General features: G+C 37.9%; 1 protein-coding gene across 2 annotated transcripts in view; it reads right to left on the reverse strand.

Annotated features, from left to right (window-relative positions):
• TMOD1 (tropomodulin 1) overlaps nucleotides 1-25,570 on the reverse strand; it is a 130,228-nt gene that overhangs the window by 25,773 nt on the left and 78,885 nt on the right. For both annotated transcript variants that reach the window (XM_044660846.1, XM_044660854.1), the window contains exons 5-8: nucleotides 13,474-13,563; nucleotides 6,945-7,075; nucleotides 4,960-5,067; nucleotides 2,509-2,652 (exon numbers count right to left, since the gene is read on the reverse strand). In XM_044660846.1, the coding sequence (XP_044516781.1) occupies nucleotides 2,509-2,652; nucleotides 4,960-5,067; nucleotides 6,945-7,075; nucleotides 13,474-13,563 (473 nt within the window). The remainder of the gene's footprint in view (nucleotides 1-2,508; nucleotides 2,653-4,959; nucleotides 5,068-6,944; nucleotides 7,076-13,473; nucleotides 13,564-25,570) is intronic.

A 25,570-nucleotide genomic window follows, 5' to 3' on the forward strand; every position in this document is an offset into this window, starting at 1 on the left:
TTTTATGCTACCCTCATGGACGAAATGCAGAGATTTGGATTATAGTACAATTAGGTAAACTGAGAACTGATAGAATTCAATGAGTTCAGTAAGTACATACTAAAGAATATTCACCAAAAAGAGGTCTCATATAATCTGTTTTTAGCCTTCTGCTGTTTTACAATTCAATGACTTGATTTAAAGCATTTGTGGTATCATTATGAAACCTGTAAATGAAGGAGCTGGAAGAGATACATAATATTTTTTATGCCAATCAGGATTCAAAATGAGCTTGATGGCCCAGAACAATGGGCCAAATGAGGATGAATGCACTACACAAGGTTCCAAATAAATTAACTTTACAACTACAAAATAGGGGACGTTTAGCTAAACGACATTTCACAGGGAAAAGATAACAGGGTTTTAAAAGACTGCAAACTCAAGTGTCAGAAATATAGTATGGAAGCCAAGAAAGTGATCTTGGATTACAGTAAGAGAGGAGTAGCTTCCATAGTCCCACTGCATTGGGATCTGTTCATATTTTATCTAGCGTCCTGTGCTTAGTTATAGATGTCACTTTTGGGGAAAAATAATAACAAGCAGGTGTATATCCAAAAGAGATTGACTGTAATATTGAGGGTCTTAAGTCCATGTTTTTGAGAGTAAAATGAAGAAACTATGACTGCTTTGCCTGGAATAAGAATAATTTACAAGAGTTCTCTCCAGGTATTTATTTGGAAGAGGAATTAAGAACAATGGATGGATAGAAGTCTTCACATGCTTGGGATAGACATAGCCCTAGAACATCGACAGGTTTAAAGTCTGTCATCTTGCCCCAACTTGGTTTAGCTCACTGGCCAAGAAGGCTTTGCCAAGGTGTGACCATGGTGACTGCTATAGCTTCTTGGAGCCACAGGTGAAAGCTGGGTGACAGACACCAAAAGTGGATGAGCAACCCTGAAAAGGATTTGGCAAGCCCTCACACCTCAGGTGCTAGTCCTCAGTGAACATACATATACATCTAGAGATGGCAGAGTAAAGTTTCAAATGCCTCTTTTAATTGTCTGTCCATCTTTTTCATGGTAATGCTCAGGTTTGCTAGCCAAATCATCTTGAGTTACATCTTGAACTCCTTTGCTTTTTGAAACATGTTATTACATATCCCCCTGCAGTTTTTGGTGCTAGTGGAATTATCCAATTTATTCTGTGTTAAAGAATTTGTAGTATACATTGTTTTCTGGATGAGCCCTGTAGATTCTTTTGATTGGTACTTTGTTCAGAAGGAAGGAAGAAAGGAAGGATGGAGAAAGAGAATGAGGGAGAGAGCTAGGAGGGAAGGAAAGATCATAAAACATTTTTACATCTATTTAACCCACTAAGTTTTCCTTGCCACGTTCTTTGATCACTTTTCACTAAACTCTAATGTAATAGAAAACTTATGTGGCCTATCTATATTGCTATAATTCTTTGCAGGAGTCCCAAAGGACCGTGGCACTGAGGAAAAATATATCCCCCAAGCACAAAGAGTAATAACAATAACGATGATAGCTAACATTAATATAGCCCCTACTATGTGCCAGGCACTTACGACTAAGCCCTTAATGAATAAAGAAGTTGGGGACAGCTAGGTGGCTCAATAGATTAAGAACCAGAACTAAAGAGGATAGCTTTTAGGTTCGAATCTGATCTCAGACACTCCCTAGCTGTGTGATCCTGGACAAGTCACTTAACCCCCACTGCTTAGCCCTTACCGCTCTTCTGCCTTGGAAACAATATGCAATATTGTTTCTAAGAAGGAAGGTAAGGGTTAAAAAAAATTAAAGAAGAAAGAACCGTATCTGATCATTATAGTACAATCCATACCTTTTAAGCAGTGTGAAAAACAAAATAATAAAGGAAAAACAGACTGACAAGAGCAAAACAAATCAGATTAAACATTATTCTAGAATTAAAACATTTGAGAAAGTAACGTGAGAGGCAGACAAGACCACCATGTAGGGGAAAAATATCCTAGGATGCTTCTCATACATACTAGCTATGGAACAATTTTCAGGTGAGCCATGTTATTGGCTCCAGGCAACCCTCAAAGGCTCTAAACTGCAAAGAAGTTGCCTCTAGGCCTTGGCAAAAAGAGTTTCCATGCCAGAAGTTCCCAACATCAATGATAACACTGGTTAAAACCTAAATATATAAATAAGCAATTATATAAATAATGAGTGAATAGGTAGATAGATAAATCAGAGACTAATATGCCAACCAACAACTCACAGGAAAATTAAATCCAAAAAGGGCACAGAAACATAGGGGAATATTTGGGCTGATCTAGGAAACACTGGAAAGTATTGGCAATATGAAATGCCAAAAAGGGGAGACCTGGTGTCTTCTAAGCAACCAGCTAGCTATATATAATTGTGGAACGTTGTTTAACTTCCTGAGGCCTTGTCTGTAAGTGGTTTTCCAAGTTAGTTCTATTTCTAAAACTCAGCGAGCTTTATATTTAAAGAAGAAAATAGATGACGCTCATCTTACCTGATTGTCAATTTTCAATTCCATCAATGAAGTATTGTGTTGAAGGGCTTCTACCATGGCGAGGATACCAGATCCAGAAATGAAGTTTGATTCCACATTGAGGCTCTTCAATACTGAATTAACCTTTAGCATCTCAGCTAGTGCCTTCATTCATGAAAGAGAATCGATGTACACTTAGCCACATGAGTTACTTCAACATAGATCTGAAAGGAAACCTCCCTCCATAATCCTAAAAACTAAAACAGATTTTGCAAATAGCATGGCTGGCTAGCATAGACATATTGAGAAATAGAGTCTAAATATCCTACATGAAAGTCTAATTTCTCTTAATTCCACAGATGAGATGAAATTTCACCGAATAATTTTCCTACACTGAGTATTGGAGAAAAGGAAGGAGAGTGATTATTTTTATTTGTATCCTCAGCTCTGGCACATAGCAAGTGTTTACATATCTATTATATATATATATTTGCAAATTATGTAATTTGCAAATATATATGTAGAGAGAGAGATATATCTATCTATCTATCTATCTATCTATCTATATATATATATATATGTTAACTGCTTGACTGTTCTAATTTTATTTTTTTAATTGGAAAGACATATCTAGGACCTACTCTGTTTCAGGCACTGTGCTAAGAGTTTTACAATTAAAGAAGCAACTACTTGGAATAAGAAAGAACCATATCTGACAGTGAAAGTATAATTAATACTTTTTAAGAAGTGTGAAAAACAGAAGAATGCAGGAAAAACAGCTTGACAGGAGCAAAATAGGTCAGACTAAACATTATCCTAGATTTAAAGCAATCAAAAAATAGATAGTAGGGAAAATAGGCTTTTCCCCCTCCCCTCTCTGTTTTCCACTGGATAAGACAACAGGGGAGAAAACAAAGCTGGTGAGTAGGAGGAAGAGAAACCTAGGCTGCAGTCAGAGGATTCAGAGAGATTTGGCCTTTTGGTTCCTGAGATGATTATCAGAGATTCCAGGGAAATTAAATAATTTGTAACATTATATTTGGATAAGAAATTCTCTGGGAGAAAATATTATTTTCTGAAATGATAAGCCCAAGACCAACCTGACGATTTCTAACTATTTAAAATTCCCCCAACAGGAGAAACAACTATCTAGTTAGTTCTGTCAAGGCTCACAGAATTGGTGCTCACTTTGAAAATCTGGCATAGGATTAGTTATATTTGCTTGCTATCCCTCTTTAAGAAAAGTGGCAAATGAAAGCAAGATCAACCCCCCAGTGAAAATATTTTATCATTAAAATTGTAATATTTTTTCTGCTTTTTTCAAACCCTTACTTTCTGTCTTAGTAACAACTCTAAGACAGAAGGGTAAGGGCTAGGGAACTGGGGTTAAATGACTTGCCCAGGGTCATACAACTAGGAAATATTTGAGACCAGATCTGAACCCAGACCCTCCCAACTTTAGGTCTGGAAGTCTATTCACTGAGTCACCTAGATGCCCCTGTTTTTTTGGGAATCTGTTAGTCCTATACTCCCTAAAGCGGAAATTTGCAAATTATCTGATTATCTGGTTCATGTTAGCAAAGCCACCTACTTTGAAGAACTCACACCCCCAAATCCACTTTTCCCCTCAATTATATGAGAAATTAAAAATCCCTAGATATCTGAGCCAGAAGGGGCCCCAGAGGCTCCCTAGTGTTCCCTGTTATGATTTCCCCAACAAGTGACCCTACATACTATACTAAAAGACCTCCAACCAACATGTGGGCTCTATGTCAATTACTTTGAAAATTCCAATACAGCTCCCTTAGATATAGTGATTGCTGTGTCTATTCCCTCATAATTATTTGGGGATGGATTCCTATATTAATGTTTCAATTGGACCTTATACTAGCATTTATATATATATACATATATATATATACACACAAGCATATAACAAGTTGCAAAGTGCTTTTCAAATATTTTCAAATTCAAATTCAAAATTCAAATATTCAAACATTTCTCAGTTCAAATATTATCTCAGTTAATCTGCATAAATACTCTGAGAAGGGGGTGCTACTACGATACTCCTTTTATAGACAAGCAAATTGAGGCAGGCAGAGGTTTAGTGACTTGCCCAGGGTTCCACAGCTAATAAGAACATGGTTCTTCGTGACTCCAGGACCAATGCTGTGCCACTTAGCTGCCCTGGAAGATTAGTTACGGATTATGCCCTACAAGAGATATTATTTATTATAGGACATCAGTCTGGTCTGCATTCCCTAAGGCTGCAGTCAATGGAAATCACCAGCACAAGGTAAAACTGAACTAAAGGCTCCCTTCCTACTCCACAGAGTGGTTCCCTTCCCTTTTTCGGCACTCTGAAGTCAACTGAAGTCTGATAAATGAGTATTACAACTGATCCCATGCTAATAAAGACCCACACTGGCCCAGGCATTTCTGTTCATTAGGTAACAGCCTAATGGTACCTACATATGCAACAGGATCATTGCTTCTTGTTCCTACGATGCTGAATTTCTTCACATATGAATTTTCCTTCAGTGCTTCTGCATAGGCCTTTAGAGTCGGAATGGGAATGTTCTGTGGGGAGAAACCCAAGAGATATATTGGAAACGAGTAAAACAGGGGCTCTTCAGTAGAAATTCTGTAGAGCACTGGACCAGCACAGCATAGACACTCAAGGACTATGCAAATATCGACACCACCAAATTAATCAACGCCCTCCAAAACTAACAGGGCTTTCCTTTCATCAGGCCATCAGCATTAGCAAAGGCAGTGACATTTGGTCAGAACCTTCTAGAAAAAATTTTGTTGTTTTTTCAGTCCTGTCCAACTTTTCATGACCTCATTTAGAGTTTTCTATGCAAAGATACTGGAGTGGTTTGTCCATTCCTTTTCCAATTCATTTTTACAAATGAGAAAACTGAGGCAAACAGGATTAAGTGACTTTCCCAGCATCATGTGGATACTGTCTGAGATCAAATTTGAACTCAGGTCTTCCTGACTTCAGGCCCAGTGCTCTAGCCACTGTTTCATCAGTCATGTATTTCTGGATTTATATGAATCATACAATTTTTCTTTATGCTCATGCCCATGGCACCCATCTGTTACAGTGCTAACAATTCAAGAGCACTAAATAGTACAAAAAAATTTTAAAGGCTCTATTGCCTAAGAATATAATTCTAATTCTTTACTGGTGACCAGGCACAATAAACAAAAGAGAATTCAGATCATCAAGGACCCTGATAGTTTTCAAGCTGGTTCTTTTTCTGTTGTTGGTAATTGTACAAAAAGAAAAATAAAAGAATGAAGAAAAGAGAAGTATTAGGTACCAGCCCAGGATGAATTCCACCAGCTTAGAGAGATGCAAGGCAGCTAGAGGCAGAACCATGTCTCTATAAGGCTCACTGTAGCTCTAAGACTCTGATTTTCCATGTAAAACTGGAAATCTGAGGCTTGTGAAGGCAAAAAATATACAATTTAAAAAATTGAAGTTAAAATTAAGTTAAAGATAACTTCTAATATCCTAGCAGATTGATATATATAATCTCTGTGATCCTGGGTAGTCTCTCTCCCCCAATGGGCAGAACACAACCCATTCATGCCCGGCCAGCCTGTTCAACTATTACACATCTCCTCATAAATATAAGCACCATGACAAAATGGTGATGACCAGCTCTGAATGCTCCTCTAAGCATCTTTGTAATTTATGCAGCTTCATTACATTGGAGTTGCAAGATAAGGTGGAATGAGAGCTAATCTAGACATGACAGTCAAGATGAGATAAGTAATGATGACTAAGCAACAGCTGGTAAGTGAGCTTACATAAAGGGAATTTAAAAAAATTAATTGGCCTGTTTTTTTTTAAACCCTTAACTTCTGTGTATTGACTCATAGGTGGAAGAGTGATAAGGGTAGGCAATGGGGGTCAAGTGACTTGCCCAGGGTCACACAGCTGGGAAGTGTCTGAGGCCAGATTTGAACCTAGGACCTCCGGTCTCTAGGCCTGACTCTCAATCCACTGAGCTACCCAGCTGCCCCCAATTGGCCTGGTTTTTAAAGGTTATCTACAATAGCATTTAAAATTCCCAATACGATGACATTCTACCTATAGTACTTGGTTTTTATCTTATATATCTCTAGGTGTCTGAAATAATACAGAAGACTTCCAGGTCAAGAGTCAGTTTTATCAGTAATACACATCTGCAAGAGATGTCCATCCACAGAAGAGCCTCTGTTTACTCATATTGAGTTAATGATGTAAAACCCTCTTGAACAAACTGAATGCTGATTAAGCACATGAGTGATACTTACAACCAAAACACTGACTGTTGAAATAAGCCTTTATTGTTCTGTTCAGCAAGGTGCTGATCATTCCCTTCAGGAAGTTTAAATGACTTCTTTCCCCCAATCCCACTCCACTAAAATGAATTAAAATAGAAAGGAGAAATAAATACCCTGATATTATTAAGGTTGACTTCTTCAAGTTTGGGATCATTATTTTTTATTCGTTCCAGGGTTTCTTCTATATCTGTTGAATTTGGTTCTTCATCAGGAACTGGTTTATATTGTGTTGGCTTAATAACACCTATTGTACACAATGAAAAGGGAAATGTCATTTGGGAGAAAAGGGGAAAAAACTGTTTATCTTAAGAACTTACCCATTTAATGGCTACTACTTCAAAAATGTCTTTTTATATTGTAAAAATAACAAGCATCAACAAACTTGAACATTTTAATGATGAGAAAACAGAGAAGAGGATAGTATATGAAACTATAGACTTTTGTTAGATACTATTTTAAGTTTAACATGCTATTAACAAAATTGTCTTGCTTTTCTATTTCTCTCTTAAATTGCTCTACTGTCCTCATCTGTGGTTGTGTGTGTGTGATTGATGCTTTTATTTTCTTCTTTTTTTGCATCATTCTCACTATCCACCAACTCCCTTCTCCTCTCCAAACAAATCCTCGAAGCTAATAAAGTCAAACAAAACCAGTCAATCCATTGGTCTATAAATTTATGTCTCTTTCTGCTTTAATCTACCATCTTTCTGCCAAGAGGTGGTAAACATGTTTCATTATCAGTCTTCTAAAGGTTTGATTGATTCCTTCACCAATCATAGCTCTGAAATCTTGTAACGATGTTTTCCTTTGCATTATTATGATCATCATGTAAGTTGTTTTCCTGGTTCTGCTCCATTCAGTTTGCATACATACATATAAATCTTTCCATGTTTCTTTGAGCCTTCATATTCATTTCTTACCAGGTATTAACAGCTCATCATATTAATACATCAGTTAGGTGCATCAAACACTAGACTTGGAATCAAGAACACCTCATTTAAAATACAGCCTTATATACTTACTGACTGTGGGAACCTTGAAAAGTTTCTTAATCTCTGTCTGCCTTGGTTTCTACAGCTGTAAAATGAAGATAAGGAAAGCACCTACCTGCCAGGGTTGCTGTGAGGATCAAATGACATAATATTTGTAAAGCACTACATAAATACTAGCTATTATTATTATATTATAACTTCTTTAGACACATCTCCAATTGATGAACATCTGTATTTCCATTTCTTTGCTACTATAAAAAAATTCTGCTATACTTATTTATGTACATATGGGCCCTTTCTTTGATCTTTCTGATGTCTAGTAATGGCATCATCGGGTCAAAAGATAGGCATATATATGTATACAATAAGTATTTGTTGTTATTATTTGTTATTTTCAGTCCTGTCTGACTCTTCTTGATTCCTTTTGGTGATTTCTTAGCAGATATACTACTGGATGGTTTGCCATTTCCTTCTCTAGTTCATTTTACAGAAGAAGAAACTAAGGCAAACAGGGTTAAATGACTTTTCCAGGATCATACAGCCGTCAGGGTATGAGGCTGAATTTGAGCTCAGATTTTACTGACTCTAGACCCAGCACATCTATCCCCTGTGCCACCTTTGGTGTTTTTAAACATAGTGTTGTTTCCTTGCTTACCTTTTTAAACCACATATACTTTAATGTTGCCTTATCTGAGATCATGACTACCACCTCCAGCTTTTAAAAATTTCCCTGGGATATAATAAATTCTGTTCTAGTCCCTTATATTAACTATCTGAATCTTTATACTTCAAGAGTGTTTCTTGTAAAAGATATACTGTTAGATTCTGCTCTCTAACCCATTCTGATCCCTCTCCCTCTGTTTTATGGATGAGTTCATCATACTCTCATTTACAGTTATGATTGTTAATTGCATATTTCCCTCCATTATATTCTCTTATAATATATCCTCACTTTTCTTCCTTGCCCATTGATTTACAAAAGAGATGGCAAAAGAGTAAGGGGAGGCAGGTAGAGTGACAGCTTGGAGTCAGGAAAATTCATCTTCCTAAGTTCAAATCCAAAACACTACTGAAATAACTGAAAAACAACAAGAAGAGTAAGAATGAGATTAAGACTAGTAACCTCCCTTTGAAGTAGTCTGCTCCTATACTTCTATTCTCACTCTCTTCATCTGATCACAGGTTTTTACATTTTCTCTCTCCTTTTAATTTTTGTTATTGTTTGGTTGTTTCGTTCATGTCCAACTCTTCATGGCTCCATTTGGGGTTTTCTTGGCAAAGAAACCAGAGTAGTTTGCCATTTCCTTCTGTAATTCATTTTGTAGATGAGGAAACTGAGGCAACTAGTGGGAAGTGACTTGCCTAGAGTCACACAGTAAATAAGTGACTGGGGCTGGATTTGAACTCATGAAGATGAGTCTTTCTGATTCCAAGCTCAGTGATCTATATACACTGTATCAGAACTGGTTTGCTTCACTATTCTCTCCAGTTTTACCCTCTTTTTTTAACACTGCAACTTACCCTTCTTTTTTCTGTTGAGTCTAATAGATTTCTATATTAAACTCTCTGTGTGTGTGTGTGTGTGTGTGTGTGTGTGTGTGTGTGTGTTTTCACACTTCCTTTGGTTCAGATAAGAGGAAAACAGGTGAAGAAGGAAGAAAAGAGTTCAGAAGAGGACACATAAGCAGAATGATGCTGGTACTACTGTGTGGAGTTTATTATATACTTTTTTTAAAGGATCTGTACATAATAAAAATGTAGTTTTATACATTATCCTTTTTCCATTCTTTATACATGGAAAACTCATTTTTACTGATGCTTGTCAAAATCATAAATTTAAAAAAAAAAGAAAATAGAGATCCATGAGCTGCCCACTTCTTTTTTCCATATTTGTATACTCTTCTCCTGCACCTTGATTTTGAAAAACAGTATTCTTGCTCTCTTTGTTGCTAAGCTACTTGATTTTCCCTATGAGGCTTTGCTAATACAGTAGTTTGTAGGCTTATATTTCTTCTGTATTTACCTCTAAGGATCCCTTCTACAACTATTATTCTTTCATTGACCTCCACGTTTTCTTTGGCAACATATTTCCAGCCTTGTTTCTTCTTGGTTTGGGATTTTGTACTCAGATCAGTTGTTTGCAGCTCTCTTAGATGGGTTAGGCAGACTTTGCTTAATGTTGTTCTCTCTGTAGTATGGATGCCACTGTTGTTGCATCTGGTGGTGGTAGTGGGTAGCCCTCTACCTCTGACTCAGTCCCTAGCTTTTTTCTCAGTGTTTGGCAGCCCAAAGTGGGAGCTGATTTCAGTCCATCCTCTCCTCTTTGCATAATCCCCAATCAGAAGTTGGTTCCTTCCTTTGCTTAGACCAGGGGTCGGCAACTTTTTTGGCCGTTAGAGCCATAAACGCCACAATTTTTAAAATGTAATTTCGTGAGAGCCGTACAGTGCTCACAGTGTGCGCTCCTGTAACAGCGCCTGAAAAAAAAATGGACTTTATGGCTCCTGCAGAAAGAGCCATATCTGGCCCTCAAAAGAGCCAGATATGGCTCGAGATCCATACGTTGCGGACCCCTGGGTTAGATCCTAACAGGTACCCTTCAGATGTCAGATATCCCACTTGTCTCAGCCCTCCTGCAAGGCTTTCCAGCACATGATTATAATTATTGAACTGGCCCCATCTCTTTCTGTGCCAGTGATGGGCAAACTTTTTAAAGAGGGGGCCAAAAGAAAGGAGATGCTCATCTGTCAGTCTGTTTCTAAGGCAATTCTTTTGAAGTTTCTTTGTATTGTATCCTACTCATTGTATTCGTCAGATTAGGAATAATGTCATGCCCCAGATAGGACATTTCCTGGCCTGCTGGCCTATGTTGTATATGCTCCCATTCTACCCTACATTCAGGGACCCACAGGGCCTGGATCTATCCCATGTTTCTATTCCAGGAGGTAGGTGTCAAAATCTTAATGGTTTTATACTTTAATCATCAGATCTCATTCAGATTTCCAATCTTCTTAGAACATGCCTGGAGTGACAGCAGGCTTCAGGCCCACTGATCAGAGATTGGGACTGACCCACCTCAAGGATCAGAAGCCAATCCATTAACTCTTCTTTGACTTTCAGAAATTATATTTTTGTGGTTATATTTCTTAATTTGTTATTTTTGTGTTATCTCTTAGTTTCATTCCCAGTTGATTCACTTTAGTTCCCTTTTGTCAATGAAAGAGTTGAGAGATGTATTTATAGAAGTGCTTTCTTTTAAGTTCATTAAGTACATGTTTTAATTCTATCCTAAAAGTTTGAGTATGTTATTTCATTGTAATTTTCTTTGGTAAAATTATTTATTCCCATAATCTATTCTTTGATCCATACTTTTTTAAAGTGTTGTTTTATTTGTTTTCTTTTGTTTGAAATCTTGCTTCAAGAAGTCTGAGGGGTTACATTTTCATGGACACATGGATGCTCTGTGAACCAGAGACTGAAGAGAGGAAGCAAAAAGCTGCCCTCCTTGTTTCCTGCTGATCTCGTGTGCTTGTTCAGTCAAAGGGCAATTCAGGATGATAAAACAATTTCCTCACTAGCTACTAGGCAGGAAAAATTGATTACTAAGTGGACCTTTAAAAAGTCAAATAGTGGGAGCAGCTAGGTGGCTCAGTGGTTTGAGAGCCAAGTCTAGAGATGGGAAGTCCTGGATTCAAGTCTCACCTCAGATACTTCCTAGCTGTGGGACCCTGGGCAAGTCACTTAACTCCCATTGCCTAGCCCTTACTGCTCTTCTGCCTTGGAATTGTGGAGATTAAAATTAATATGCAAATACTAAATATTATATTTATAAATATTTTACTAATAATAAACTAACAAAAGAGACTAACTAAAAGGTACTAACCAGCTCGCACCCAGGAACCAAAGAGAGAGAGGGAAGAGTTACATGTAGCCAACTATAAAACAATAACAGGATCACCCAAACGTCCAGGCACAGGAGAGATTAAAGGGAATTTGGGGAAAACTAAGGACTTATGGGGGATGAAGTCCAAGGTTCAAAATCTCCATTTATACAGAACCAATATACAGTATTGATTCTAGGACAGAAGGAAAGGGTTTTTTAAATAAATTAATTGATCAAAACAAAAAGTCAATTATTAAGTGCTTACTAGGTATTGGGTATTATATTAAACCTCAAAAGAGCTCCCATTCTAATGGTACAACTATGCAAACAACTATGTCCATACAAAATATATAGAAAGAGAAGGCACTAACATTTGCAGGGAGGAGAGAGTCAGAAAAAAACTTCTAGCAGAAGGCAGGGTTTTTGACTCCCCCCTGGTTTGCTTTCTTCACCCCTCCAGGTAACATCCTGTAAGTGGAAATACCCATTAAGAGCTGGAGGAAGGTCAATTCACTTTATGTCCATCTTGGCAACTATTCAGCCACAAGTATATGGCAGCCAAAGCACACGTCTGTCTAGGCAAGCCTAAGATTCATCTTACAACCCTTAGCTGCCTCTTCTCTTTTGTGTTTCTTTCCTGATTATAGGTGACTGAACATCAGCCTCAAGATGGATGTGAATAGCTATGGAAGGCCATTTGATTCTGGCCATTTAGCTCTATTCAAGACTTCTAGAATCACATAATTAGTAAGATGTAGCTGGTAAATGTCAAAATTGTTTTCCCATTGTTATAGGGAAACACCAAGGAAAGTGGGTTTCTTCCCACTCTTTCCAACTCAAGTCCCACTATTTGTCCACTTCCACATTCTTATGTAAGACCCAGAAGCACCAGACTCAAGCCCAACTTTGAAACTTAGGACTGAGAACTTCCTTTGTTCAACCTTTGACTCCTTTATATATCACAATACCTTCATGTATTAAATAGAAAGTGCCATGATTTTGTTTTCCCAATGATGTGTAATGATTGAAAATCTTGAGAGGTAATATTTCTTAATTTAAAATTTATTTATTAATCGACTGGTCAAGACATCCTAAACTGGTCAGTTGACTCCACCATCAAAATGGGTGCAGAAGAGAGCTTCCCCCATCTGGTGCAGGTTTATATACCACTTGTGATCAAATCTCCATTCACTTTTCTCAACATTTCAAGACATTTCTGATTGGTAAATAGCCACTCAGGAGTTGGACTTAGAGACCTCAACTCCTCCCTCATTACTTTATCATAGGAAAAGGAAGGTCTTCTGTCTAAACAAAGAGCACACCAACACACCTTTCCTCCCCACCACTTAATTCAGGATCAACATGACTTCCAAAGCTTGCTGACTTCCTTTAATCTCTCCAGTGGATCAAGAGTTTACCATTTTTGCTCAGCCATGACCTAAATCCTTTTAAGAAGGGAGGCCTCAATCTATTTTCATAGCCCGGGTGAGAAACTTTCAGCTCAACTGTAGAATCAGACTGTTCTTGGGGGGCTAAAGGGAAAATTACTTCACAAAAATGTCATAATTTAATATTAATTTTCCATAGATGGAAGTTACTTTAAAATATGAATTAAGTTTTGTTTACATGTAATTAAGAAAATTTTAAATAAAAATTAAATGGAAAAATATTAATGAAGCCATTCACATCCTATCAGTAACAAGTTATTAAATTGTATTTTTTTTTAAAAAGATGCTATCAATCTAAACACTTCTAAGTCATACTTACTGTTCAGGCCTTCCTTATTTACTATGGAGCTGCTTCCAAGAGCCTCATAGTACTGCTGGTTGCTCATTAGCGTATGCATACCAAGAATAGCTATTGGAACAGAGAGACAAAGAAAGAGAAAAATAATTTTTGATAACAGTTATAACTGATAGGGGCCAACTCAAATATCAAAAACATTATTTTTCATGACAAAACTACACAAAAGTTTATTTCCTAAGGTCATCAGGGAAAAAGGAAAAGAGCCTATATGTTCTACAGTATTTATCGCAGCTCTCATGGTGGTGGCAAAGAACTAGAAACTGAAGGGATGCCCATCAGTTGGGGAATGACTAAACAAGTTGTGACATATAATTGGGATGGAATAATACTGTACCTTAAGGAATGAGGGACAGGTTAATTTCAGAAAAACATGGGAAGACCTCCATGAAAGTAGGAAGGATGAAACAAGCAGAACTAAGAGAATGTTGTCACAGCAACAGAAATAGCATTTGAAGAATGACTTGTGTATCTCCAGAAAAAGAATTAAGACATCATTTAATATAAAAACAGAAACATGTAACACACATGTACATATACACATACAATACACATATACCTACACAAACATGTGTCTGTCCATATAAACATATAATACATATGTGGATATATAAAGATAATATATACATACTTGCATATAGGTATATATGTATATAGAAAACTATGTATTTTTTTGTCAAGTGATGCCTTCTCTAGTTCAGGAAGGGAAGGGGTTACCTAGTATTTTAATGTAACAAACAAATTAATTTTTTTAACCCTTACCTTTCATCTTAGAATCAATATTGTGATTGAATGGCAGGAAGGGCAAGAAGGGCAGGAAAAGCTAGGCAATGGGGTTTAAGTGACTTGCCCAGGCTCACACTTGTAGGAAGTATCTCAGGTCAGTTGTGAACCCAGGACTTCCCATCTCTAGGCCTGGTTCTCAATCCACTGGGCCACCCAGCTGCCCCCTAATAAATAAAAATTTTTTCTTAAAACTACAGGAAAAAACTTCCATAAATATTTATTTGTAACTAGACAGTGTAGTGGACAAAACATTGGGCCTGGAGTCAGAAAAAAACTGGGTACAAATCCCTTCTCAGAAGCTTACTAGTTTGTGTGACCCTGAGCAAGTCACTTAAGCTCTATTAGCCTCAGTTTCCTCATCTGTAAAATGGGAGTCATAATAGGTGCTGTTATATAACCTACTGTAGGAAGGTGGGTAAAGATGATATATGGAGTGTGTAGCTGAACACCCCACTTGATAGATATCAATGGGCCGAAGTAGCTATCTCCTCACCTCCCACAGGGAAGACCTTAGAGGGTGTAATTCTCAAGGGGGCTCCCCAAAATGGAGAAGCTGTAGTGGGGTTGTTGAAGGAAGATGTTAGGAATCAATTGAGACCCTAGTGGGTTGGATCCAATCTTCAGTGCCACTAATGTAAACACAACCCCCCCACACCCATCCTCCCAATCCCCCCCTTCACCCCCCTACCCTGTCTCCTATTCAAAGGACTTTTTTTATTCAAGATGGAGTATAGTACTAGTCTTCCCCTCAGCCACTGCAAGTCACCTCCCCCCTCAATGTAACTGCCTCAAAATCTAATTAGCAAAACGGACAGGGGTTTATTGAAGGATAAATGAATTCAGGGTACAGGGGAAAAGGTTTGGGGGAATCAAGGATGTTGGGGAAGGGATGAGCTTCACTATCAATTATAGTCGTCTCCCCGAGAGAAGAGCACTGGACTTCTTCTGAGGCTTGGACTCAGTAACTGATCCTCTTCCACTACGATTCCTAATCATTAAGCTCTAAACTAATTTAAAGGGAAGTAACAGGGATCAATGATTCAAGCAGGATCGGGGAAGGGACCCCCCCCCCCAATTCGAGCCCACTCCCCCAGGACTCTGGGCTCTCCGGCCAAAATGGAGAACTGCTGCTCAATGTCTTCTTTGTTGGTAAATGAAGTTTGTAGAAATTGATGTTGGTAGTTGTGATTTCCCAACAGTCTCAAATATAGGGGTACAGAGGAGCCAGATTCACTGAGGATCCACCCAAAACTCAACCTCCCTTCCTCCCTGGTTCCCTCTCAGATCAGGAGTCAAGTGATAGTTGATAAACCCCTCCTCCTCTCTGGCCCCTCCTTTCACATTCTGAAGGGGCAACATTCTGCTGGGCTGTTTCAGGGCCCGTTCCATCTCCAGCTGTGCACTTTATTTGGGTTCCCTCTGCTAAATTCAATCCACACAGTTACACTACCTCTTAGGTTATTGTGAAGATCAAGTGAAATTAAGGCCAAAAAATAGTTTTATCACTTGACGGGCGTGCTTCTGGTGATGAACCTATTTGTACCTAGCTAAGCTAAGCTAGTCCTTGGAGAATCTTTTATTCAAACCTTTATTTTATTTTTTGATCCTTTATTAAGTTTGTACTCAAAGCCTTTTCAGTTTGGTAGTAGGTGTTGGAGTTTGCTAGAATGACCTTTGAAGGTGCCATGAAAGACAATGACTAGGACTACATATGACAGGAAGTAATAGAACCCAATGTAACAAACACTGTGAGCATATCAAATCACTACTCAGAATGATATTTGAGGAAAGACAGCAAGTACTTTAATTGATTAGTTCAATGGCCTTGTACTTCATACTAAAAATAACTAAGCAGTGGAAGGCACATCAGCCTGGGAATCAGGAGAAGTTTGTTCTACTCCTGGCTCCACTGTAAATTATCTTTGCCATCTTGGATAAATCAACTAAACTCTCCCAGGCACAGTTTTCTTATCTGTAAAATGGGGGAGAGAGTAGAGGCAGGGACTGAACTAGAAGTTCCCTTCCATCTCTTAACAAAGGATAACAACTTTAATTGGAAAAAAACGTATACATTTTCTTTTTCTATTTTATATATCCTATGAAGCTTGGAATGAGGATGGAAGGCTTTTGTTTAAAAAAATACTAACAATAGAACACCACCAGACTCCAAGAAATCATCTCTGCAGTTTGCTTCATTTTTTGTAGATTCTGGCCAGGATGAATTAGCCCTGGTGAACTGTGCCCACTTGATTTAAAACAAAACACCAAGTCTTCATCTAAAATTCAAAAAGAGCTATTTTTGAGCTCTGAAAAGGAACATCTTGTTCTTTTCTCTGTTTTTGTTTTGACATAGTTTGCTCTGTTCCTAGTTCTACTTAGAACTCAGAAAGATAACACACAACCCTATGTTTTCCAGCTGTCAACCCAGTGGCTTATGAATAATGGCTGCAAACCGTGGAAAGGGGAGGAATCTAACTGTACTTGTTGAATATACACCTCTCCTCTCTGCCAGGCTGTCTAAACTGGGCTCCTGGTATTTAGTCTCTTGACTTTCACTTTAAGGATTGATAATAACAACAAGTGATATTTATAGAGTGCTTTATATTTGTCAAGCCCTTTACATATATTGTCTCATTTGATACTCAAAACAACTTTGTCACATTCATTTTTATCCCCATTTTACAGAGAAGAAAACTTTAACACACTCTCTCCCCCCTCATCTTTTTGTCCCTCTCTCCTCTTCTCCCTCTCCCCCTTCCTCCTTTCTCTCTCTTTCTCCCTCTATGTCTCTCTGTCTCTCTCTCCTCTCTGTCTCTCCCTTTCCCCACCTTCTTGTCTCTCTCCCTCTTTCTTCCTCTCTTCCTTCCTCCTCTCTCTCTTTCTCCCTCTATGTCTCTCTGTTTCTCAGTTTCTCTCTCCTCTCTGTCTCTATTTCTGTCTCTGTCTTCCTCCACCCCTTTCCTCCTTCTTGTTCCTCTCTTTCTTTCTCCCTCTCCCTCTTCCTCCTCTCCCTCTTCGTCTTCTCTCTCTCTCTTTCCCTCTGGCTCTTTCTCTCCCTCTGTCTCTCTCTCTCTGTCTCTTTCTCTCTCTGAGTCTTTCTCTGTCTCTGTCTCTCTCTTTCTCTCTCTGTCTGTCCTCTCTGTCTCCCTCTGTGCCTCTGTCTCTCTCTCTCTTTCTCTCTCCCTCTGTCTCCCTCTGTGCCTCTGTCTCTCTCTACTCTGTCTCTTTCTCTGTCTCTTCTCTCTCTGAGTCTCTGTCTCTTTCTGTCTCTTTGTCTCTGTCTCTCTGTCTCTGTCACTCTCTGTCTCCCTCTGTCTCGCTCTGTCTCTGTGTCTCTGTCTCGCTCTGTCTGTCTGTGTCTGTGTCTGTCTGTCTGTCTCTCTCTCTCCCCCCAACATGCTTATAAGAGTAACTGTGATATATTAGCACTGAACAAACATAAAAATCCAAGAAGATCCTATGGAATTCCTTCATAAGAATTTTTTAAAGAGATAGATGATTTTACTGGTATATCTACTTTGTAGTTTATAATTTGAGTTAAGTAAGTGACTTGCCTATAGTCACAAAACTAGTATAGGTTGGAGCATCAAGATTAGAACCCAAGTCTCTCCTTACTCAAGTGGAATGATCTTTCTATTCCATATAGATGGTGAGGCATTAAGAAAAAAGGACAGTGTTACATCTTTAGAGATGACATCTATAGATATTTCATGTAACTTGAACAAAGGAGAATTTTGTTTTTTGTTGAATGAATTTGCTGAATGAATTTATAAATGGTTGTGTAGTATAAATCACCTTCACAAGTTCAATATGGATGAAGCATGACTAGATTTCAAGTCATCTAAAAAAAAAAAAACCTTTAGTGGACTTAAAATTTAACATGAATTAATAATAGTCTGATATGGCAACCAAAAAAGCTAAAGCAGTTTATTTAGTCGGTATTGAGAGAGACAAAGGCAGCTAAGTGGTGCAGTGGATAGAATGCCAGTCCCAGAGTCAGGAAGGCTCATCTTCCCAAATTCAAATTTGGCTGCAGACACTTATTAGCTGCATGACTCCGGGTAAGTCACATAACTCTGTTTTGCTTCAATTTCCTCATCCATAAAATGAACTAGATAAGGAAATGGCAAACTACTCCAGTATCTTTGCCAAGAAAACCCCAAATGGGTTCACAAAGAATCAAACACAACTAAAATGAATGAAGGACAACAAGGAAGACTTAGCATCCAAAATTAGAGCAGCTATACTTCATCCTCGTCAACTCCATCTAGAGTTTAGATCCAGTTCTGGATATTTTATTTCAGGAAGGATAGTGCTAAGCTTAAAAACAGAAAGAAGGGGCAGGTAGGTGGCTCAGTGGATTGAGAGCCCAGCTTGGAGATAGGAGGTCCTGAGTTCAAATCTGATCTCAGATACTTTCTGGCTGTGTGATCCTGAGCAAATCACTTAGTCTCCATTTGCCTAGCCTTTACTGCTTTTCTGCCTTGGAACCCACACAAAGTATTAATTCTAAGAAGAAGGTTAAAGGTTTTATAAAAAATATGTAGAGAAGGATGTAAGATGCTGAAGGGTCTTGAGTTCATATCATTTGCTCCCTGGTTAAAGAAACTGAGGATGTTAAGCCCTAGAGAAGAGGAGAGATTTGTTAGTGAAGAAACAGGATAGCTATCTTCAAGTACGCGAAGGGAACAGACTTGACTTGTTGTGCTTGGCCCTGTCCAAAGTAGAATGGGCTGTCTCAGGACATTCCTCTAAACTGGAGGTTTTTCAAGCAAAAGCTGATGATTATTTTTGAGTGATACTGTACATGGTTTTCTTAGTCAAGTATGGGTTGAACCAGACAGCTTTGAGGTTCCTTCCAAGACTTAGATTCTATGATTCTCACCTCTGTACCTTTATTCATTCAGCCCTCCCTCCCCAAATAACTCTTACCATTTACCTACAAAATGTACCCATGCTTCAAAACTCTGCTCACATCTTCCTTCCTCAAGATGTCTCTTACAGGGTAGCTGGGTAGCTCAGTGGATAGAGAGCCAGGCCTAGAGACCGGAGGTCCTAGGTTCAAATCTGACCTCAGACACTTCCCAGCTGTGTGACCCTGGGCAAGTCACTTGACCCCCATTGCCCACCCTTACCACTCTTCCACCTAGGCATCAATACACAGAAGTTAAGGGTTAAAAAAAAAAGATGCCTCTTACTTGTTCTCCAGTCCACATTGTTCTCACTCTTTCTCTGTTTCTACCCCTAATGTGTTCATATTCAGTAACCACATGTTATGCCCTGATTTTTGTGTAATTATTTTATGCTTGTTAATTTCTCTCCTTGATCAGATTGTAAGATATAGGGACAGAATATGTAAGATATCCAGGACAGCCATCCTGGAGGGACAGAGACCATTCTAACACAAAGCTTCTAACAGAAATGACACTTGGTAAATAGTTGTCAAATGACTGATTGATTGATGCTTATTTTCTGGTTTTCCCCACGTGGACAATGAATGAAATATTAAACAAAGTAAACATAATGCTTGATAGCATTTAATAAGAAAGCACACAAATAAAAATTACATCTTGTTTTGAACATCAGCATTAATTAAAATAAGCATCCTCCTTTCTAACATCCTACTTAATTACTTGTCAGCGTTGCAGAATTATTTTCTCAATTTAGTTACAGAAAGAATGCACATGTGGGACTAAATTGAGAAAATAATCCTGCAGCGTTGACAAGTAATTAAGCAGCATGTTAGAGAGAGGGATGCTTATTTTTATTAATGCCAAAATTCAAAACAAGCTATAATATGTAGCACAAATGTGCACAGCTCCAAGATTAACTGGACACATTCTATGAGTTATTTTCACACATAAAAAGAGAAAACACTAGAAAAGTTCCTAATTATTTAACGGATTATACAAGAGTGCCAAAGTCAAGGTTAGCTAGTTTTTTTTATTAGCAAATAGTAAAACACTGCAATTAGCTACATCCATAAAAGTGAAGCCAATGACACTCATTCCCTTCTCAGTTCCTATTCTGGCCTGTGAATCTGCAGAACAAAGTTCCTTTAATGGCAGAGTCATTTTATAATCCCTCTGAGCTGTCTAAAGTGAAGGACAATGTCATAAAGGGTGAAAGAAATAGAACACCCACTGAAGGAAAAAAATAGCTTTCATTTAAGTTCAGAGCCACACATTATGTCAATATATCATAAATTGTTCCTCTTTTCCCTTTTAACATGACTTTGTGAGGAACTTTCTTAGCCAAGGGAGACAGGCACCTTCTCTGAAACTTATAGTCAGTCCCAGAAACTTTTCTAGTATAGGTGAAGTGACTTGACCACAGCCACTATTTGTCAGAAGCACCTAGTCCTTCATCACTATGGGACCACTCTTGATTCACTAGATTATAGTGCCTCTGACTAACTGAAAAATTCTTCAGTGGAAGCTAGATGTGTGGCCCCGGAAGCACTCCTTTCATATCTTACCAAAAAGTTTTCTGTGTGAAATATCTATGAGAGCCTGTCTTTTTGTGAAGGCTGTCATTTGGTTCAGCCAACCTGAAGATGAAAAACTTTCCTCTCTTATTTTTTGTTTAAGGTGGATTGAGTATGTGAGGAATGGCGGAAATCCCAAATAACACCTCTGTGAACAAGTTGTTACATGTATGTACATAAAAAAGCATTCTGTAAGAATGTTTTGATAATTTTTCCTGGCATAATAAATTTAATAAATAATAATGAAACTGTGAAAGCAAATTTGTTGGTATTACTATTAGCCTACAGTTATATAACATCTGACAGGTTTTATCTGCCCATCATTCCTATAGGATATGTTATAGGACGCCTATTGTCCCTATTAAATTGAAGAGAAAAAGATTCAGTTCAAGCAGTTTGCTCAGACTTAGAGAACTTTTGTGCGTCAGAGCTCAGTTCTGAACCCAGCTTATCTGACTCCAAGCCTTTCAACAAATAAATTCATTTGGGGCCAGTAATGGGGTTTGGGGAAGATAGCAGTGATCATTTGTTTTTAAGAAACTGATCTAGAAGAATGTTGACTGAGGACTATAGCGGATATTAGCTTAAAACAAACTAACAGTGTGTATAGGTTCTGGCAAAATACTCCCTTAACTGCAAAAATGCTGGATTTCTCAACTTTAGTATTTAAACAACTCATATTTAAAAATCAATTGTCCTAACTGTTCTACTACCACCAAACTATTATTTATAGGGTTCAAATCATATATAGAATTATAAGATTTTAGCCTGGGAAGGGACCTTTTGTCATATACAGTCATGAGATGAAGTGAAAGAAGAAAATACATGCTATCCAGGAAGGTACCAGGAAAAAGATAATATTGTTACACTAAGGCAAAGAATTATTTACTGCCATTACTACACAACTGGACTGCTTACAATATAATGGATATAGTGCTGCATCTGAAATCAGGAGGACCCAGTTTCAGATACTTATTAATTATGTGGCCCTGAGCAAATTACTTAACTTTTTTGCCTCAGTTTCCTCATCTGTAAAATGAGCTGTAGAAGGAAATGGCAAACCATTCTAGAAACCTTGCCAAGAATGCCCCAAATGGGATCATGAAGAGTCGGACAAGACTGAAATGAACAGCAACAACCACACAGTTAGATGGCATAGTATCACTACTGCTGAGGAATAGAGGGCATAGATGATAGAGGAATAGATTTGGAGGCAGAAAGACATGTTCAAGTCCTGCCTCAGTTTCATACCATTTCTGTGACCTTTGGCAAGTAAAAACTTCTCTCAAATTCAGTGTTTTAATCTATAAAATGTAAATAATAATAGTTATATCTACTATCTCCTACGATTATTGTAAGGATCAAATGAGTAATCTATGTAGAGTGCTTTGCACACTGAGCATCACATTGATAATTATTATTTTTATTCAGCAATTACATGTGAAAAAGTGAGCTCTGATAAAATTAATGTTAAATTAAAAACTGAATAATAGAACAATGTGAAATGACCAGGACATATTTGATCTGTTGTAGTTATAATTTTCTGGATCTCCACATAACTACCTGCTACCCCACCCTTTTTTTTTTCCTCTCTCCCTCTTGGTTATTTACCAGATGTGGGGCCTTCAGGGAAGCTAAAGAGAGAGAGAGAGGGAGAGGGAAAGGTAGACCAGAATGATAGAATATGAATGGGAAGGGCCCTGGATGTAAAAAGAAAATCTAAAGCTTTGGAAAGAAAAAGATCTATACCTGTAGTGAAGGCAGAAATGCCACATGGTGAGGAATGATTTGTCACATGTTCTCGAAGCTTGAACCCTCTTTCCCTGTCCCAACCCCAGCTTCTATATTTATTTATGGGAGAGTGTGCTCCAGTTTGGCAGAAGGGGTGGCTGACTGATCATTCATGTCAATAGATAACCAATAACTGGTGAAGTATACCTGTAGGGGCTTATGAACTAAAGTATTAGAAAAACAATTCTTCAATTTCTCTAAGTCTCCTAGAACCCAAAGGAAGAAATAGTAGCCTCTTTCTGGGCACTCACTTTGCCAGTATGAGTGGGAATTGAGATGATATCCCCAAAGCATGTGCAACAAACAAACAAAAAATAAAACAAATAATCCTAAATCATCAGAAAATGATTGTCATGAAGAATCTGGGAATCTAAAGGAGTTTAAATGAAATTTCTCACTCAAAGTCAAAGAATATACTGAATTTGAGAGTGATAACTGAGGCAAAGAAAAAGATAATTTTTTAAGATAAACAATAACTAAGGGTTTCTCTGGATATCTCTAGCTATAGGTCTGAACCTGGGCTGGGGGGAGGAAGCTAAGGTAACCCCTGAAGATATGAGCATAAGGCTGATAAATCCCTCCCTTTTTAAGGGAAAAAGGTCATATGGCAGCTTCAATTCACTGGATTTTGAGCAGATGGAAAAATAATGAAGTGATTAGCTTTTAAAAGCCTTCCCTAACCCTTGTTAATTCTATTACTTTACCTCTATTAATTGATTTCTATGTATGTTGTATGTCACTTGCTTTGTATATATTTGTTTGCATATTGTCTCCCTCCTTAGACTGGGAGCTTCTTGAGACCAGAGACTATCTTTTTAGCCTCTTTTGTATCCCTCATGCTTAGCACAGTGCCTGGCACACAGTTGGTGTTAATAAGTGTTTACTGACTGATTGACTCCCAGAAGTATACAACAATGAAGAAAGGAACTCACAGACTGATGGTATCACCCAACCAACAGGTGATATTGGTAGCTCTTCAGGAAAGTAGAAATACTGAGGGCAAAGAAGTATTCTAGTAGGGACATAGAGAAGAGTTTCAGTGGGAATGTCATCCTAGGAGCATTGAGTTGTCTGGGCTACCTGTGTTCCCTATGTACATGTTATTGTTGAGTCAGTTCAGTCATGTTTTCCTTATAACACCCCCCCCCCCCAAAGCAATCAACAGAACTGTACTTAATAGGGTATAGTATGTTTCATATCCACAGTCCTTACCTTTCTACTTAGTGTAGAAAGGCATGTTTTCTTATCAGTTCTTTACAACAAAGATTCATTGCAGTTCTTCAGTTTGGCTGCTTTTTACTGCAATTTCCAGGCTACATTTTGTATTCAGTGCACATGATTTGGTGATGCCTTCCTGAAAGAGGGAGTAGTATATCACGATAGAATTACATCACAGTGATTCCATGTGGATGTAAGCAAAACAAACAAATTGGTCAGAGTGGGTAACACTTATGACCTCATCAGTAATTTAGGTTAAGCAAAGTAGAAAAAAAAAGACTAAGCAGTAGAGTGTGAAGAGCATCTTGGGAGAAAAGAAAAAGACATTGACATTTGGGACACACACACACACCCATATACATATACACACACATATGTATACATACACACACAGAGATACATATACACACACACACACACATATATATGGTTGAAAAGAGGGTTCCTGACTGAATTATTATGGATATTATAATATGATCACTAAGATACAACAAGTAAGTTACCCTGAGACTAACTTAGAAGCAGGAAACTTAAGGCTGGTCAAATAACTTTTAAGCACTTAATTACAGTCCTCTATTGCATCTATTTTAAACTTATTTTTCCTTGGTAAACAGAATCCCTGGCCAAAAACAACAACAAAAACATATTTGTGGCCTATGATTTAAAAGAGATATAGGAGATTGAATCCCCAGGGTTTAAGGAAACTTCATTGGTAATGGCTGGGAATACAGGGAGGGGCTTGGTCATAGTGGTCATAGGGAACTTCAAGGTCAGGACTAATTGGATTATCTGAATCCTAAAGCAAAATAATGTCCTCAAGGCACAGACTGGGTTCTGTGATATATTAGCCCTGAACAAACAAAAAAAATGGAAATGCATTTGGGTTTTATGGGATTCCTTCATAAGAATTTTTTAATAGATTAGTTTACTGGTAAACCTACTTTACAATTTATTATCTGTCAGAGTTGTGAAGGGGAGGGAGACACCAAGAGAGTTTTAGGAGACTTGGCCAGTCCTACAGTAAGCCCATGTCAGAGACAACACTTCAACAATGGTCAACCTTGCTCTTAATTTAGGTCTCAATACACTACATCTTGATGGCTCTTCACATGGCTATATGAAAGATAATTCCCAATATAAAGTATATTTAACATTCATAAATTGTTTTTGGAGGCACGATACAAATATTTCCTGAGCTAAGAAATTTGTTTCATATAATTTTAGAACTTACGGAATTGTTCAAATGTAGCACAATTCATTTCCTGCAAACTGAAACTGCAACAAAATTAAAGACAGCACGCGTTCAGTGGTGTTTCCTGCTATCCAAGGGCATGGAATTGCATTCTAAGATATTGAGACTCTCTATTAGTAGTTAATGGTGCAATGTAGTGGACAGTATGCTTGTTTTGCCATCAGAGCCTTTCTCTCTGAATTCTGGTTCTGCTACCTTCTGACTCAATTTTTTTCTTTGATTTGTTGGAGAGGATGATAGGATCAGAGATTTCATGGGCTATCACCAGTCAGAGGACTGGGGCTCAAATCCTACCTTTAGCACTTATTACTTGTATGATTTGAACAAATCACTTATACTTTATGGGACTCAGTTTTCTCATCTTTAAAACAAGGAGGCTGGACTAAATATCTTCTCACCTTAGGTACCTACTACTTAGAGCTAGAAGGAATAAACAAGAAAATGCAACATGTATAGTGTTCCTTCCACTATCCCATGGAATCTATGATCCCATCATCCTACCCAATAGATCAAAGAAAAAAATTGAG

Source organism: Gracilinanus agilis, chromosome 1 (genome assembly GCF_016433145.1).
Source record: "Gracilinanus agilis isolate LMUSP501 chromosome 1, AgileGrace, whole genome shotgun sequence".
Classification (NCBI taxonomy): domain Eukaryota; kingdom Metazoa; phylum Chordata; class Mammalia; order Didelphimorphia; family Didelphidae; genus Gracilinanus; species Gracilinanus agilis.